The sequence below is a fragment of the Pipistrellus hanaki genome, assembly GCF_964339955.1.
Source record: "Pipistrellus hanaki genome assembly, chromosome: 7".
NCBI lineage: Eukaryota > Metazoa > Chordata > Mammalia > Chiroptera > Vespertilionidae > Pipistrellus > Pipistrellus hanaki.
This window is the reverse complement of record NC_140509.1, coordinates 28,953,258-28,970,267: the sequence shown is the minus strand read 5'-3', so window position 1 is coordinate 28,970,267 and position 17,010 is coordinate 28,953,258. Positions and strand designations below refer to the sequence as shown.

Here is a 17,010-nt window from a genome sequence, read left to right as displayed (position 1 = left end):
TTGCTTTGGCAAATGTCAGTTCTGATGGTTTCTATTCATGACAGTCTTCTTCTCAAGTGAGGCCATAACATTTTGTCTAATATCCTGAATATCAATTTAGAACAGCATTCAAGCCTCTTCACAGACATTCAAAGTGTAATGGTAGTAAAATAATAACACAACCTCTCATCTGAAGCACTCCTTACAATTTTCAAAGGGTTTGCACATACATTATCTAATTTGATCCTGACACTAGCCATCAGGGAGGCACCTGTGATGTGACATTATATCTAAAATGTTTTATCTCTGAAAACCATTATGCTGAAAGCTCTACAATTCATGTCTAGAGGAAAATGGGGATACAAAAGTCTAGCTTAAGAATGGTGGCCCTTTTTACCTACTTCAATTGAGAGAGATTATTTGACATGTTTTCAGATATATAGATAAGTATATATATTAATGGACAAAACTGGAGCTTTGTTTTGGATAAAAATTAATTTTGTAATCTAGCTACCTCTCTTAGCTATTAAGGATTTCTTTATTAATAATAGAACTTAAGGCAAGATTTGTCACAGGAATAGCAGAAGCCACTTAATGTATTTCATAACAATTCGAGTGATAAAGAGCTGAGTAGGCATATAAGGAACCATGAGGTAACCTAGATATTAGCAGGAGAAGAAGCCACTGTGCCCAGCCAGGATAGACAAAGGGAGATGGCACAGTGACCTGGGCCCAGGCACCAGGTGGAAGCACTCTGGAACTGCAGGTAAAGAGACACAGGGTGCTGCCAAAAGCAGAGAGAAATATCCTGGGATTCTCTCTTCTCCCCCATCTCCAATCTCCCTTGTCTTTCCTATCAGGTAGTCTTCTCACTGACCAGAAGCCAAAGACACAGAAGCCAATATCAACTGAGTGATAGAGGAGAAAAAGATGAAGGATAGATCATGTGCCAAACAGGCTCAGGACATGCAGGCAAGTTGGGAAGACATCTGGATGAGGAAATGTTTACTATCTAGATCTAACAGCTCTAAGCTGTTGAAAAAAATATATCAGTGTTCCTCTGAGTGAGAAGGGAGATATTGACCTATCCTAACACTGATAATACCTGTATACTTTAAACTATATTTCATAGTCCTCAGTGATTTGAGAACTATAATACCTCTTTTTCTCACCAACTAGTCTTTTTGCTTTATGTACATACTACATACATTTTGCTAATTAATTAATTTCATTTTTCTTAACCTTAGGCAAAGCAATTGGAGCCATTGTGAGAAATTCTACCATATTAATATTGTAATTATTCCGTAATTGTGGAAACTAAACCTAAATTGTTCAGAATTATTTAACAAGTCCATTCTGGGAATGGATATAGTTTGGAAGATAGAAGATAAGAAAAAACAAGGTAATATCAGGCAGGGAGACAATATTTTTCATGCCAAGAATCTTCAAGCAAATATAATACTTTCCATGCTCAATAATTAGGGGTTAGCTGAACAAACTCCCCGGGAGGTTGGAGCCTTTTCTGCTGGCACTGCCTCGGGGATTGGGGATCCTCCCTCTTTTCACATTGCCTCCTGCTTATGTGAATAAATACTTCCACCCACTCTGTGGCCTTCCTCTTTTCTCCCTCTCTAATACTGCATTCTACGCTACATTGGTAGCTTTTTTCCCTGCTCTTCCTTTCTCTCATCACTTCCCACCTGGGTAATTTGTGAGCGCCCACTCCTCTAGAGGAAACGTCCCGAATTAATATCTTTTTAGTGCAGCCTAGAAAATATCTGCCCATCCCTGCAGTCTCCCTTCTCACTCAGAGGGGGACAAGACTCAGCTTGTTCTGTGGCCTAGGCCTCATGTCATCCACATATCTACCTACTTTCGTCTTCACATTGTCTCCCAAGACTTGTCTCCTCCCTGGCTATTTATTGTTAACCCCCACTCTCCATGCAGGTACTCTAGTTATTTTTCTGATTTTGCTCTGTTGTCAGAATATCATCTTCCTCACTGGTTGGTCCTACAGATACAGCCTAGCAGAGTTGACAACTATTAACAATGCATCTCTCTGCTCATTAAGAAGGCCATACCACTGACTTTATTATCATGGGCCACAGTCCTATCTCTAAAATCTGTAGTTATATACACCTACACTTGATCCACTGCATGTCTTTATCCACAAGTGCCAATCAGGGTTAAGTGAACTTTATACTTACTCTCAGGCTAATGTTCAGGCACATTGCTATCTCTTTAGAAAGTTGTAGAATTGATCAGGACAGAAAGATTCTATTCCAGGGTTTGCTATACACTTGCTCTGTAACCTTGAACAAACGACTTTAAGGATTATAACAAATCCATTGCACAGAAGTGTTATGAAGATTAATTCATGTTTTTAAGGTGATTTGAGGCTGTGCTAATGAAAGATGCTATATAAATGCTAATTTTTATTATCCATTCCCACATCTGTATATTTTCTTTCAGCTAGCTGTCTCCTAAAATGGTTACTGTAAGCAATTCCTAACTATTAGACTAACTATGAACTCTTCTAAAGAATAAAAATGAGGTATTGACTTTTCATTCTGAATCCTGAATTTTCTTCCTTTATAAGATACAAACCTTGTGATCTCCAAGTCATTTAAATGCAGATCTTTTGGCTGAATCACAGCTGTACTTAATAATATGGAGATTTAGAAAAATTACAAACTGTACAATCTATTGTTCAAGTACACACAACCTGTACAATATCAAACACAGAAAGATTTTTAGGCTTTTAAATGTAAAGTATTTTTATAACGAGTAAAATTTTTAATTCCATTCTTACCCCTTATCACATCTAAAGAGCTATTTTAAACAGAAGACTACATACGGTCATGATTTTTCCAGTAGTGCATCTGAATTATGCTTATTTATGATGTTAGTTTATTATGCTTATTTATGATGTTAGTTTATTATATCAAGTTAGCACTAGAAAAACAGTCGCTATTCTGCTAATTCAGAGTGATGGAATGCTTCTTTTGGAGGCTGCTCCAGCTAGCCATTCTGCAGTGAACTTGGCCTCAGTGCCCTATGCCTTTGGTTCTGAAGGATGATTCTCCCCAGAAATCCCATTCCACTTAAGATTGACTTACACTCCTTAAACTTAGGAGTTTACTTGAAATCTTATATACGTTCTCATTTTGATCTAAAATTTCCTTGATTCAGTTTGGGAAAACCTCAAAATAATCCCACTCACCAAGTTACTCTGGTCTTTCAGGCTCTCCCTCTGTTTCAACCTAGAAGACATGGCTTTGTGGGGTGAGGGAAGAGACAGTTGCCCTGGGCACTTTGGAACACCAGAACATATGACTGTCAGCACACTTCTGAGGGAAAGGGTAGGTAATGAATCATAGTGTCTTATGAAATAACCTCAGATTAAAAAAGTGAGTAATACATGCAAAAGGGTGCATATATCACATTGTATAGTGAACACATGTAAATATATCAGCAGTGACTTTACAATAAAACTTCAAGATAAAGGACAAAGTCATACATAAAACAGAAGACATTATATTCCTTAGATCTTACTTGATTATAACTACAATATGAATGATTTTGGTCTTTGTTGACTATTGTCTACCGTCTACTTACTTTATGGATAGAAAAGAAACTGAGAGGAGCTTGCTTTTTTACAAAGGCCAAGTTGTTGGAAACCTGAGTCCTGACTCTTAGCCTGTTCAATTTATATCCCTCCTGAGAGGTCACAATTAAAGACCAAAAATTTTAGTGGTCATCATTCTGTAATTGTGAAGAGCAAAACATTTACTCTGAGATATAATGATCTAACACAGTAATAGTTTATAGTCTGTGTAGTGCTAGTCACAGTCCAATTTTGTTATTTTTAATAGCTGCCCTCATACAGAAAATTGAGTTGGTTTAAGTTTGCAGTGCTATCCAGAAACGTCTTTAACCACCAAAAGACCTTTAGTACCTGAGAAATGTCAGGAGGATCTTCTGGGATTTTTCCATATAAATGCTCTACTTGGTTTATGAAGAATTATGACTTCTAGGTATCTTTTTTATTTTTTTAATATAGAGGGTTCATTTTTAAAAACAAGATCTTGGGAAAGGATTCTGATGCACTACTGGAAAAAACAACAACATACATTCAGACTATTCTAATCCAAACATGCCAAAAATTCTTATGGATACATATCTGCAAAAGGTAATGTGACTCTTCTCTCTCTGTCCAGGATCACATCAATCTCTATGTTTCAAGTGCCAAGAAAAAGTTTATTCTATTGCTTACCTCTAAAGAGCTCATTGATATAGTCGATCCAGTTTCACTTCTCGATAGTCCTGCATTATCATCCAGCTCAGTGGCCATGAAATTCTTCACAGCTGTGCGGGGCTCAAAGGGTAAATTCTGCATATGTTCCTGGGATGCGAGATGCTGATCTAAGTTCATATTGAATTGGTCCATAACAGGGGGATTCATGTTGAACTCGGGATTTACTTTGTAGTGCAATAGCCTTTCATGTGGCAGGGTTTCCATACCAATATTCATTTTGCTTTCCTCTTTCATTGATGGCTGGGTATTTACAGAACTTCTGGGCATCACAATGTAGTCACTTTCCATCATTCTTTCTTGAGGATGGACTATGTCCATATCAGCCCCTCTCAAATTATCATCTGTACATAAGTACACAGTTCTCCGCAACTCACTGTTCTCTTTTTTCAAACATTGATTGCCCAGCTCATTCATACTCATGGGCATGTGCAGACCCGTGGGTTGCTGGATAATGACTTTAGAAATGACATTTCCAGGCAGTGTTGAGTAGCTTAGCTCTTCGGGGTTGGTTCCCTTTTCTTCTTCATCATCATTTAAAGAAATCCTAGAGAGTGTCCCTGTTATTGTTGCTGCTCGGCAAGGACCAATATCCTTATGAAGAACTGTGAATTCAAATATGAAAGTTATGCATGTCTATTCTTTATTGTATCCTGTCCTCTTTCTACTAAACTTTCCTTAATAAAATGCAAAGCTAATATTTTAAAAATTACCTATCTACTATTTGTACATGGTCCATATTACATAATCACGCTTTATTGATTTTGAAACACTCGCATAGATCTCAGGTAGCCCATATCTAAGTTGATTAATGGACTTTCAAAAATCTCAGTCCTTTAACAACTCCACTGCATAGGGTTTTATAACATTATGGATATATTTCACATAAATAAGGCTATTTTTGTAAAGGCTTTTAAAGTTGTAATCATTAAAACAGTTCTTTAAAGAGGTAGTAATCAATAAGAATTCATCCTACAGCATCAGAAATCCCTCCAACAATTACTCATGTTGAAAGTTAACGAGCATTGTGGTGAAGGTAGATGCAGGATTCAAAAGTATTTATCATCTTCAGTTCCATGTGGGAAAAGGAATTCTTTTTACAAGATCAATCCATATGCTAGAATGCCCTTCAGGGGGTACTAAAATTGCTGAGTTTAAGCAAGCAAATAAACTGTCTGAGCTTCCAAAACCTCCATTTCATTTTAAACCTGAAAAATAACAACCTAGAAAAAAATTAAAAATTCATAACTTACAGCAAAAGAGGGAAGAAAATTAATTCATAAAGCAAACCAAATACTCAGAGTTCAGAATTATTTATTAAACTATATTTTCATGTTTCCTGCCTCTACAGAAAAGAAAGCCATATTTTATGCACAATAGAGGCAGAATGACTCAAAGCATGCTTAGTTTGTGAAACACTTTCAGTCCTGAGGTATAAAAGAATGAAAGTCTGAAGAAATATTCTTGGTAATTTAGGTCTTGAAAGCACGTGGACAACACCGTGTGTGAATTGGCTCAACGTGCACACCTCATGCTGCCCTGTCTACAAAGCAGAGCATCGCCACTGAAATGTCATTGGGCAGAGATGACTGTGAAGTATTTGGCTTATTGTCTCTGCTCAAGAGGTTTCAGTTATATTGTTATCAAATAGCATGATAGTCATTGTGCACTAAAGCAGAGGTTGAAAAAATAGATTACGAATGTGCTTCTCTATTACAAAGAAAAGAAGCCTTCAAAATTATTTCAAAACATGCATCATTCATGTAATGTCTTCTATCTTTAAAGATACTGTATTTAATTATTGTATTGTATTAATTCTTTTTATTTTACACACAAAAAATTCATGTGATATCTACATGTTTTTTATTAAACCCACAATTTGGTTATGACTTTTATATTAGAATAATTTAGTTTAAAAGAATTATTTCCAAACCTCTTAAACTAATAGACTGATAATAAATTTTGGTTGCCAGAAACAATTTACATGAAAATACTAAATGGCAAAGTACATTAATAGACTTAATGATATTTTAAATAAAATAACTTTTAAAAGTCTTTATATTCATGGAAAAATACTTTTTAACCTTTAAATGTATATAAATTTAATCCAAAATTTATAATAGTAAAATTTAAAAGCTAATTATAAGAACCTATCATGTTGCATTAAGAACATACAATGCTATACTTTTATTAAATATTATAAAGGAAATCTTAGTACTGAATATTGGTTTTATAATGTGCATTTGTATAAGATCCATTTATTTAGTTTTATATAACTAATATTTACAGTTATAGTCAGCACATTTTTATTAAATGGCATAACCATCTTTATTGGAAATGTGTGTATCTTAAATATTTGGGGAAAGACACTTCTCATAAAAGTAGTGTCTATTCTATATAAAATAAATGTCAGCCTCTTAGAATTGCTTACAATAGATATCCAAAATTTGATTATACAACATAAAAAATCCACATCACCTAAAAACATGATTTTGAAGTGATGGACTTTTTAAGTTATTCAAGGTGTAAAAGACAAACCAAAACACACCTGAATATTTTACATAATCAGATAAATAATCCACCCTTTGGGAAAGTGAATTTCAATTAAACTTAGAGGAAGATTATTCAGAGTCTATGCATTGAGACTTTAAAACCAAATATACCTCAACATGGACAGAACACCTCAAAGGCAAATTCCTGATGTGCGCATATAAAACAGGCACAGGCAGAAAATGGAAACATTCAAAACAATCTTTCAAATAAAATAATGGTATTGGGAATACTAAAGCTCAGAATGCAGTGAGTTCTGGGGGAAAAATAGGTAATTTAACAAAAGAGAACAAATGACTACTTAAGAAGTGAGACCAAAGCTTTGGGTTAGGATGGGTTAAAATAGTGGTTCTCTATGTTAGTTTGAACGCATCAGAATTACCTGGCTCACAAGTAAAAACACTGATTACTTTACACAGTAGGTAGGGGAAGGCTTGAAAGTTTCCATTTCTAACAAGTTCCCAGGTAACGTTAACACTTTTCATCTGGGGACCACACTTCGACAACCACTGGCTTAATGCTAATAGCTGGTATAGGAAGACAAAACTGCTCCTATTTTGCTTCTCTAACAAGGAGGGCTGTAAAGAATACACCAAAAGAAGTACAAAGGAAACTAAATTCAGGCTTCCAGACCCAGACAAGTCACACTCCACCTTGGAACACAGATGTGAAACCTGGCACCATGGCTAGTGATCTTTGAGACATTATGGAAAATGGATGAAGTAAGGGCAAATGTTTTATCAATTTTCCAGAGGGAAATGGTAAAGTTTTGAAAACTACTGTGTCTTAGGAATATTTAGATATTAAACAGAATAGGGTGATTCCTGATAGCCCACACAGGCCCACTAAGGGTTACCGAATAATGATAGCTATTCTGTGATTTGCTATGATGATACTCAGGAGTGAGACTATGAGACTAATCTCTCATATTCTTGTGGTTATGACAACTCTTATCTCAGACTCAACATAGATGGTTGAAAGTTATAAGCTGAATCTGAAAACTACACTTCGATGTAGTCTGCATGTGGTGGGTGGGAGGTGCCTTACTGAACACAGCAGGGTTCTACACTCGGTCTCATTTCCTTTATTGAAAGTTTAGATGAAGATTTAGAAGGTATTCTAATCAAACTTGCAATGGCCAAACAATTTCAAATGAATGCTAACCTGAAACTGGTGAGATGATTGCAAATAGAGATAAATGCAAAGGACAGATATTTTTACGTTACCTTAGACTTGGAACACTCTGACAGCCACTAAAAACAGTTTTGGGCATTTTAGATGACAACGAGGTGATACTAATATAGTACCGGCTATTATGTAATCAGATGCAAGTGTAGATAGCATTAGTATAAGTAAAGAGCCAACTGTGATAAATTCTGGATACATATGTATACATTTGGACACCATAATGTAAAATTATTAACAAATTGGGGGTTTCCATGCCTGCCTGGAAAGCAGCTCTGAGGAATGGATATGGAACCATGGTGTGTTTAGCCTGGAGAAAACTGACTTAGATTGGGCTGAATGATATTTGCTCTCAAATATTGGGACATTTTGATGAAGTAACCATCCATTCTTATTCTAGAAGCAACAATAAAGCTAATGAATAAAAGGTAAAGTCAGGTATATATTTTTTCCAGTATAAAGGAGCATTTCAACAACTGGAGTCATCCAAAAAGTAAAATGTGGATTCCTTTAAAACTCGAGTCACCTGCTCTTGGTGAGAGTTTAGCCACAGGCAGAGGCAACCATCACAGACAGTGTCAATGAGACACCAGTTCTATAGGGCAGGGTATGCTGCATGGTTCCTCTTGTTCCCTCCAGAAATTGAACAACAATGGCTATGATACACATACACACAGGGTCACTTCATCCTTACAACAAATACCCACATTCCATTGGTGATGAAACAGACACAGAGAGACTCGATTGGCCTGACAACCAGTAATGGAATGGGAGGGCTTACATCTTCAAGCCCATGCTTTTCTGTTCTCCCAGTGCTCCCAATGAACTATTTCTAGTTTCTCTCCTTTATTCCCTCCTCACCCCTGTTCTGCTATTACAATACAATATTTCTATTTGAAGGATTTTAGTTATGAATAGAACTCTGAATATTCTGTTTCATTCACCACACAAACATGTGATACCCAAATAAATAAAATTTAAAAATCCATGAAAATGATTCAACATCTTTAATGATTATAGTTTCAAAATCCAAATATTCTTACCTGACCGACAAGCAATGTCTACATCCTTTTCAAAGTCTGTCTGTAACAAAAAATAATGAGGTATACAATCATCATTTAATAAAGACCTCAAATAACTTCTACTAACCAGATTATCTAGAGTATACAGATATCTGACTAGGCAGTACCAGGTTACTGTTTTGTTCAAAGGAATTTTCTCAAGGAATAATCAAATTTTCAGGAGTATTTCCTAGAGATCAAACGTTCAATAAAATCAGTGGAAACATGCCATACAATTTTGAGAAAGCAATACAATACCCATTGTCATCTTCAAAGATAGACTTTTAAGGCAATTCCTTATTCTATAATAAAAGATTAAAATATGCACTATTATGGATACATTTTAATGAATGTCTTTGTTATTTGTATGTTTTAAGCATTCACTTTGTATATATTGTTTGAAGCGTTGTATCTTATAGCACAGCTCTGTCAAACCTTTAATAGTCAAATCAGTCTCTTCTAATGATCCATTTCCACTGAAATGTGGCAAAAGGCTTTTAGGCTTAGGAATTAAAATTGAAGAGGAGGCAATACTAATCTGGCCTACAATCTACTAGAGGTTATTTCCATCCTCATATTTCCCCCCAAACTTTTAATTTAAACTAGAGGCTCGTTGCATGATGCATGAATTGTGCTCAGGTGGAGTCCCTTGGGGGGTGGAACCACAGGAGGTTGGCCAGCCCAGGAGGTTGCTGTGGGAGTGCAGTGACCACCAGGGGGCAGCTCCTGTGCTGAGCATCTGCCCACTGGTGGTTAGTGCATGTCATAGTGAATGGTTGACTGATCATTTGGTCATTATGGTCACTTAGGCTTTTATATAGATAGAGGCCTGGTGCATGAATCTGTGCATGGATGGGGTCTCTCTGCCTGGCTGGCAATTGGAGCTGTCTAGCCCAGTCCCGATTAAGGCCATGGGGGCCAGCTGGCCAGGGGAAGGGACCGTGGGAGGTTGGCTGGCCTTGGGAAGTTGGATGTGGGAATCTAAACCACAGTCGGACATCCCTCTCATAATCCTGGACCACTGGCTCCTAATCACTCACCTGCCTGCTGGCCTGATCACTGCTCACTGCCTCTGCGTGCCAGCCTTATTGCCAGGTCTCCCTTAACTTCTCCATCCCCGTTGGGCTGGTGGCCCCCAACTGCCCCCTGGCCTAATCATCCCTCACTGCCCCATCGCCAGCCTAATCACTCCCACTGCTCCCCCTGCCAGCCTGGTCACTCCACGCAGCTTGCTCTTCAGTCATTTGGTCATCCCTCACTAACCTCCCTGCTGGCCTGGTTGCCCCACGCAGCCTGCTTGTTCAGTTGTTGGGTCATCCCTCAGGCTGGCCCTGAATGGCTGGGAGGCTGAAGGTACTGGGTGCCACCATATTGTGGCTGTGGGCACTGCCATCTTTGAGGGCATGGCAGTAAATACACTCAATACACCACTGGGTCAGTAACGGATGCTGGACTCCCAAGCTATCCAGACAGCTACATCTGATAATGAACTAAAGCCAAAGTCACTCAAAATGGGATATTGATGTTATTTTACTAATAAGAGTATTTGTTTATTTCCTAGAAATTATGAATCAATCAACAATCAGAGGGAAAATAAAAGCTCACCATGATTTGTGCATGCCCATTAGGAAAAGAACTTGAAGAATCAGCATTGATTGGATCCTGACAGTTTCTCAATCGGCATCTAAATGCATCTTGAACCTGTGGGGGGAAAATGACAGACATTAATTTTCTTTTCTCTTAGAAATGACCAGATAATGTTTAAATTGGCAATCAAATGAGAAAGCAGTTATCATTGTTTTTATATGATACCCAATTTGTTTAATTCCTAATATAAATATTGATGTACCTCAACTTTGCTTTCTGCCAAGGAAATTTACGACTTGTCATAATCTATAGAGGGAAGTGTTGGGAACCTCTCAGCTGTCAAAATGGCTGTGTCTGGCTCAATGCCAGTAATTCTCACTCGAGGGCAGATTTATTTCCACGGTTACAAACAATATGTGTGGTTTTCAAGAGGGATTTACTATTTGGTATGGCATAATCTTTATAATATCTCTTAGCATTGTGAAAAATTACATTACTCAATGATCTTATGAAAAACTGATTTGGGGTTTTTCTTTTATGTCTCATGTAAGGGATCCTATTGGTGGGACTATTTCTTGTCTCCCTTCAAGTACTATATGCCCTGATTGAAAAACAAAACACAGTAAAACAAAGAGATAACAAAAATAGATTTGTTTCTGGTTATCTTTAAAGGGCTGGAGGGGGGGGGGCAGCATTTGGTGAAGCCAAACTTATATACCGTATTTTTCGGACCATAAGACGCACCAGTTTTTAGAGAAGGGAAATGAAGAAAAAAAGATTCTGAAACAAATAGTGTCCTAAAATATTTTATGTGCATTAAAACCCAACATCACAGTCATAAACACATGTAATCAACCCTGTAAAGTAAACAGCAGCATTTAGAACCATTTTAGAGCCGGGCAAGCACACAGAGACCACACAGAGCCGGGCAAGTAAAAAAACTTTTTTTTTATAGTATATGTGTAGGCTATATTTGGACCATAAGACGCAGGGACTTTCCCCCCCACTTCTGGGGGAAAAAAAGTGCGTCTTATGGTCCGAAAAATACGGTAATATCCATTCACAATTGGATTCTGAGTAAAGAACAAACCTTTCATTAAACACATGAATGCATGAATAAGAAAAACAGGACCCATAGTTATTCTGGTCACATGATGCCTCCGCATCAGCGTGACCTTTCCACTGCCTGTGGCTCATTAGGCTCCTAACAAGCTGTTGGTAGACATTATCACAAGTAGCTTCTCATCCCAGTTAATGGCAGTCATTTTACTAATATTCTGTTTTCCTGACTTCACATTAATTATTGACATTCCTCTAGTTTATTGTAATCTGTTTTATTGTATTAAAAAACAAAACATGGATGCAGTGGCATGTTCCCTATTTTGCTAGAGCACCACTGCAGAGGCTGCCAAGGTAAAACACATAATGATCTTTGCTCGTGAAAAGTGCTGATATAAAGTATCCTGCCACTGTTGTGTTGCGAGATGTTTATAGTATATATGTTGGGCAGGAAAGATTGGAACCTGCTGTTTTCAACTCCTCTCACCTGTATCATAAATCACTGGCAGTCTCTTTCCTAAACTGAAAAGTGATAAGGAGTTTAGTCACCAGCATAGAGTCGTGGATAACCAGGTCATCACGAGACCTTTGTCCACTTGTATTTCTCTACCTCAGGCTCTCGTCCTGGTGATGAGACCAAGATAGGGTGTATTAAGGGAATGGGGTATGGACTCAGTGCTCTCTGACCTCTTTCCGTTCTTCGATTCTAATGTTTTTAAATCTGGGATTTCTTGGGGGGCAGTTGCCTAATATGAGACATATTAAAATAAAAAATTGGTAATGAGTCTGGGGACCAGATATCCTGATTTGGCGGGACAGTGCCAATTTTTAATTTGTCCCGCGTCTCGTGGTATTTTAAAGTTGTTTTTTTTTAAATTGTTAAAAATCGGGACTGTCCCATCAAAAGCAGGATGTCTGGTCACCTTAGTAGTGTTTACCCGATGTTTACTGTTTCTCTTATGTAGAAATTGGCATTAAGGAAACCACTAAGGAAGTATATATGTTTTCAGGAAAAAAAAAAAAAAAAACAATGTAAAAAAATACTAACTAGTGATCAAGGACAACAGGGGAGTGGGGCATATGTGGGGAGGGGTTTGGGATGGGAATGGGGGGATGAGGACAATTATGTGATACCATAATCAATGAATAAATAGGTCCCTAATGTTTTGTTTGTTTCCTGAGACACTGTTAAAGCAAATATATAAAGGAAGAAAATATTGCCTTTTAAGAGCTTCTACATGAAGATTTTTTTCAAATCTATTTCTGAATACTTGCATATATCCTCCTATATAATAAAAGGCTAATATGCAAATCAATCAAGTGGTGGAACGACAGGTCCCTGTGACGTGCACTGACCACCAGGGGGCAGATGTTCAATGCAGGAGTTGCCCCCTGGTGGTCAGTGTACTCCCACAGGGGGAGCACTGCTTAGCCAGAAGCTGGGCTCACAGCAGAGACAGTAGCAGTGGCGGGAGCCTCTCTCACCTCTGTGCGGTGCTAAGCCGTCAGTCAGACATCCCCTGAAGGACCCCGGACTGTGAGAGGGTGCAGGCTAACCCTTGCTGAGTACACAAATTTTATGCACTGGGCCTCTGGTAAAATATAAAGGTAGCACTTGGTAATACCAAACATTACTTTAACTGGTGCTCACTAACCACTCTTATTTTCAGACCTTCAGAGTGTAGCTGTCAGGATATTTTTGAAATATAATGAAATATGCAAAATGAAATATGCAAAAACAACTTCTATAAGTTTCTCTCTAAAATCAACTGATAGCTTGAAAGAAATATAAAATTTAAAAAAAAATCCAGTTCTTTTTCATAATACACACGAACAAAATCAGTTCCTAAAATTCCCAAACTCCCAAACATGATAATGGATTAAGGGCATTTCTACACAGGGGAATGATGTCAACTCCATGAATCGGTCAATGTTATTCAGAAGAAATCTAAACTAGAAAAACATAAAAACCCTCTAGTCAATTCAAGGTCATCTTAATCCTATATAATAAAAGGCTAATATGCAAATCGACCAAACAGCAGAACTACCGGTCGCTATGGTGTGAACTGACCACCAGGAAGCAGATGCTCAATGCAGGAGCTGTCTCCTGATGGCCAGTGCACTCCCACAGGGGGAGCCCTGCTCAGCCAGAAGCCCTGAGCCGGGCTCATAGCTGCAAGTGCAGTGGTGGTGCTGGGAGCCTCTTCTGCCTCTGTGGTAGTGCTAAGGATGTCTGACTGACAGCTTAGACCCGCTACCCACAGGGAGCAGGCCTAGGCCATCAGCCAGACATCCCCCAAGGGCTCCTAGACTGTGAGAAGGTGCAGGCCAGACTGAGGGATGCCCCCCCACCCGCCCCAAGTGCACAAATTTCATGCACCGGGCTTCTTCTGGTCATATAAATGCCAACCTTTAAGTGTTAGTGTTTTATTTTGTTTTTGTTTTTTGTCATATTTAGTGCCTCTCTTCTAATTCAGAAATATTTGTAGGAAAAATTCCAAATACTCCACTTGATATTTTTTATTCCAAATACCCACTTGAGCCGGGACCGGTTTGGCTCAATGGATAGAGCGTCGGCTTGGGGACTGAAGGGTCCCGGGTTCGATTCCGGTCAAGGGCATGTACCTTGGTTGCGGGCATATCCCCAATGGGGGGTGTGCAGGAGGCAGCTGATCGATGACTCTCTCTCATCGATGTTTCTAGCTCTCTATCTCTCTCCCTTCCTCTCTGTATAAAATCAATAAAATATATTTAAAAAAAAACAAAAAAAAACAAATACCCACTTGATATTTTTAAAATCTTAAAACTACATTCAGGTAATCTGGATGAATTGGCCTTAAATATTAGTCCAACACTGCCAGGGAAGAATGATGAGACTAGGTTTCACACTGCTATTTCCTTACCACAGAAAGGGTGTTTCAGGCACGACAACACCTGGAAAGTGCATCTACAGCTATTTGGGAGCATTTTGATAATTAATTGACTTTCCTATCAGGTAAACAGAGACATCTTTGGTGAGTCAATGTGAGTTGTACACATGGAGAACAACTGAAATTTTTTAAAAAGCAAGTCTACTAGAACCTTTTTTCCAGACCAGGAGAAAGCACAGAAAACAAATAAGCAAAGACAATGTCTAGATCTGACTTTCCCATCCTAAAATTAAAATCTTCAGGACCAAGACTCATATTTACAATGTTGGACAATAACAATCTTGATGTCTTCCTTGCCATGTGATTAAGATTAAAGAAAAATTATCATTAGAAGATTCAAATATTATTATTTAAGCTGCAAGTATCTGTAGAAAGCAAGTCACTTTTTCAGGTAACTTTTAAAATTTATTTTTAGATATTAAACTCATTATAACTCAGAGTTCTTGCAATAGCATTGTTTTTTAAACTTAGACTAGTAAATATAATTTTAGACTTGTCTAGAAGAATTATTTAACCTAAATTATGGCACAGTTAAAATCTAGATTTCAAAATTTCCCCCTTTATAAAACTCCGCACTTATGCCGAAACCAGTTTGGCTCACTGGATAGACTAAAAGGTCCCGGGTTCAATTCCGGTGAAGGGCATGTACCTTGATTGCGGGCACATCCCCAATAGGGGGTGTGCAGGAGGCAGCTGATCGATGATTCTCTCTCATTGATGTTTCTAGCTCTCTATCCCTCTCTCTTCCTCTGTAAAGAATCAATAAAATATATATTAAAAAAACAAACAAAAAAACAACTCCACACATAGGTCTTTCACCTTCACTGCCAGCCAGAGGATTACAAAGTCTCAGGGGAGCAGTAGAGAACAAATATGTAAATAGCTTTAAAATATTTAGGGGTCTTTCAGGAACTGATGTTGTGAAATGAAAACAAAACAAAGGCCGGAAACACCCTAAAAAACAAGGTGAGGTGAAAAGAGCACGCTCTCAAAGTTGTCTTGTGCAAGTATCCAACCTGAGTACCAGGGAAGTTATCCTGACTACTTCTGGCTGGGGGTTTTCCCCAAAATTCCCGAAAAAGCTGTCAACCCCAGTATAGGAGATGGATTCCTGGATGAGGCAGGAGCTCAAAGAGGTTTTGCAGGGCGTGTCTCACTCTCCTCTCCCCCACGGGGTCAGCTATTCAGTTCAGCTCTGCAGCAGCAAGCCCAGGGCTGCTCGCTGGCCCTCCCTCTGAGGCAGCTTGGCAGAGTGTCACTGTGACAGCCGGTGCCAGATTTAGAGGTGGTGGGAGAGCATGGAGTGCTGCTTGGCACCCTCGCCGTTTAGAGAAACCGCACACAGAAAAGCTGCACGGTTTGAAATGGTTCCATATTTAGCACGGAGTAGCTCAGACCCCAAATCTTCACCTTTTAACAAGACAATTTTGCCTCCCGTTATTTTGAGGATCATTTTAAGCCAAGGAAAGAAAGTTACGTTCTTGAAATAATTTGAGATTGCGAATGGAGAGAAAGGAATTTCTTACATGTTGTGTAATTCCCCCCCCCGCCCCCCCCCCCCGGATCTAATGTCCATTTTGTTTCTCTGGAATCATATTTTGAATCAATGACTTGGTTCTTTGTCATCACATTAAATTTCACGTAGAATGCTATAGATCCCTTAGCTATGGATTGAGGGAACAATATGGCCTTCAGTCCCAAATTTCAGTCTAATAGAAATAATAGAATCCTTTAACACCTAGAGGATCTTTCACTTAAACTCAAAATTCTAGCTCTTTTTGTATCAGTCTTGGGGGTCAAGGTGACATTTCATATACATGATCTGAAAGGTATAACGGCATTTGAGTAGCATGCAAGTGAGGAACGAGGAAGAGAGATGTTACCCGCCAGAGACTACCTCCCCTGCCTTCACAGATGATCTCTCGTTATAGCCTCATGCCATTCACCTCGAGCAAAGCATAAACACTTAACTAATAACCTCTTATATTTATTTTAAACCTTTATTCCAGACATATGCAACTTCCTGCCATTAGTTTAAAATGTGGCAAGGCAGGACCCAGGGGTCCTGAAAGGAAAGGGAGATGGGACTTGCCTCTTCTATGGCCAAGTACTCAGAGCAAGCCACGGTGGGATGCTACCTGGCAGACCTGCCGGAGTCTGCCAATCTCTGCCATGAACTTCGTCTCAGTTCGCTCACTGATGCCCCTTTACTCATCTGATTATGTGCTCCTGTTGAGCTCCTAAATCTCTGGTTAGATTTAGAGAAGCCAAACATGCAGATAAGACTGATCCAAATTTTCATGATACAACTGCCACAGGCTCAAATCAGGAAAACCTAGCCTGG

The 17,010-nt window shown here is 38.6% G+C and overlaps 1 protein-coding gene across 7 annotated transcripts in view; it reads right to left on the bottom strand.

The window, feature by feature from the left end:
- The window catches only part of ADGRB3 (adhesion G protein-coupled receptor B3), a 687,259-nt gene that overhangs the window by 21,394 nt on the left and 648,855 nt on the right, over nucleotides 1-17,010 (bottom strand). For all 7 annotated transcript variants that reach the window (XM_084890389.1, XM_084890391.1, XM_084890392.1 and 4 more), the window contains 3 exons: nucleotides 10,696-10,791; nucleotides 9,073-9,112; nucleotides 4,256-4,899 (listed from right to left, as the gene is read on the bottom strand). In XM_084890389.1, coding sequence (XP_084746515.1) covers nucleotides 4,256-4,899; nucleotides 9,073-9,112; nucleotides 10,696-10,791 — 780 coding nt within the window. The remainder of the gene's footprint in view (nucleotides 1-4,255; nucleotides 4,900-9,072; nucleotides 9,113-10,695; nucleotides 10,792-17,010) is intronic.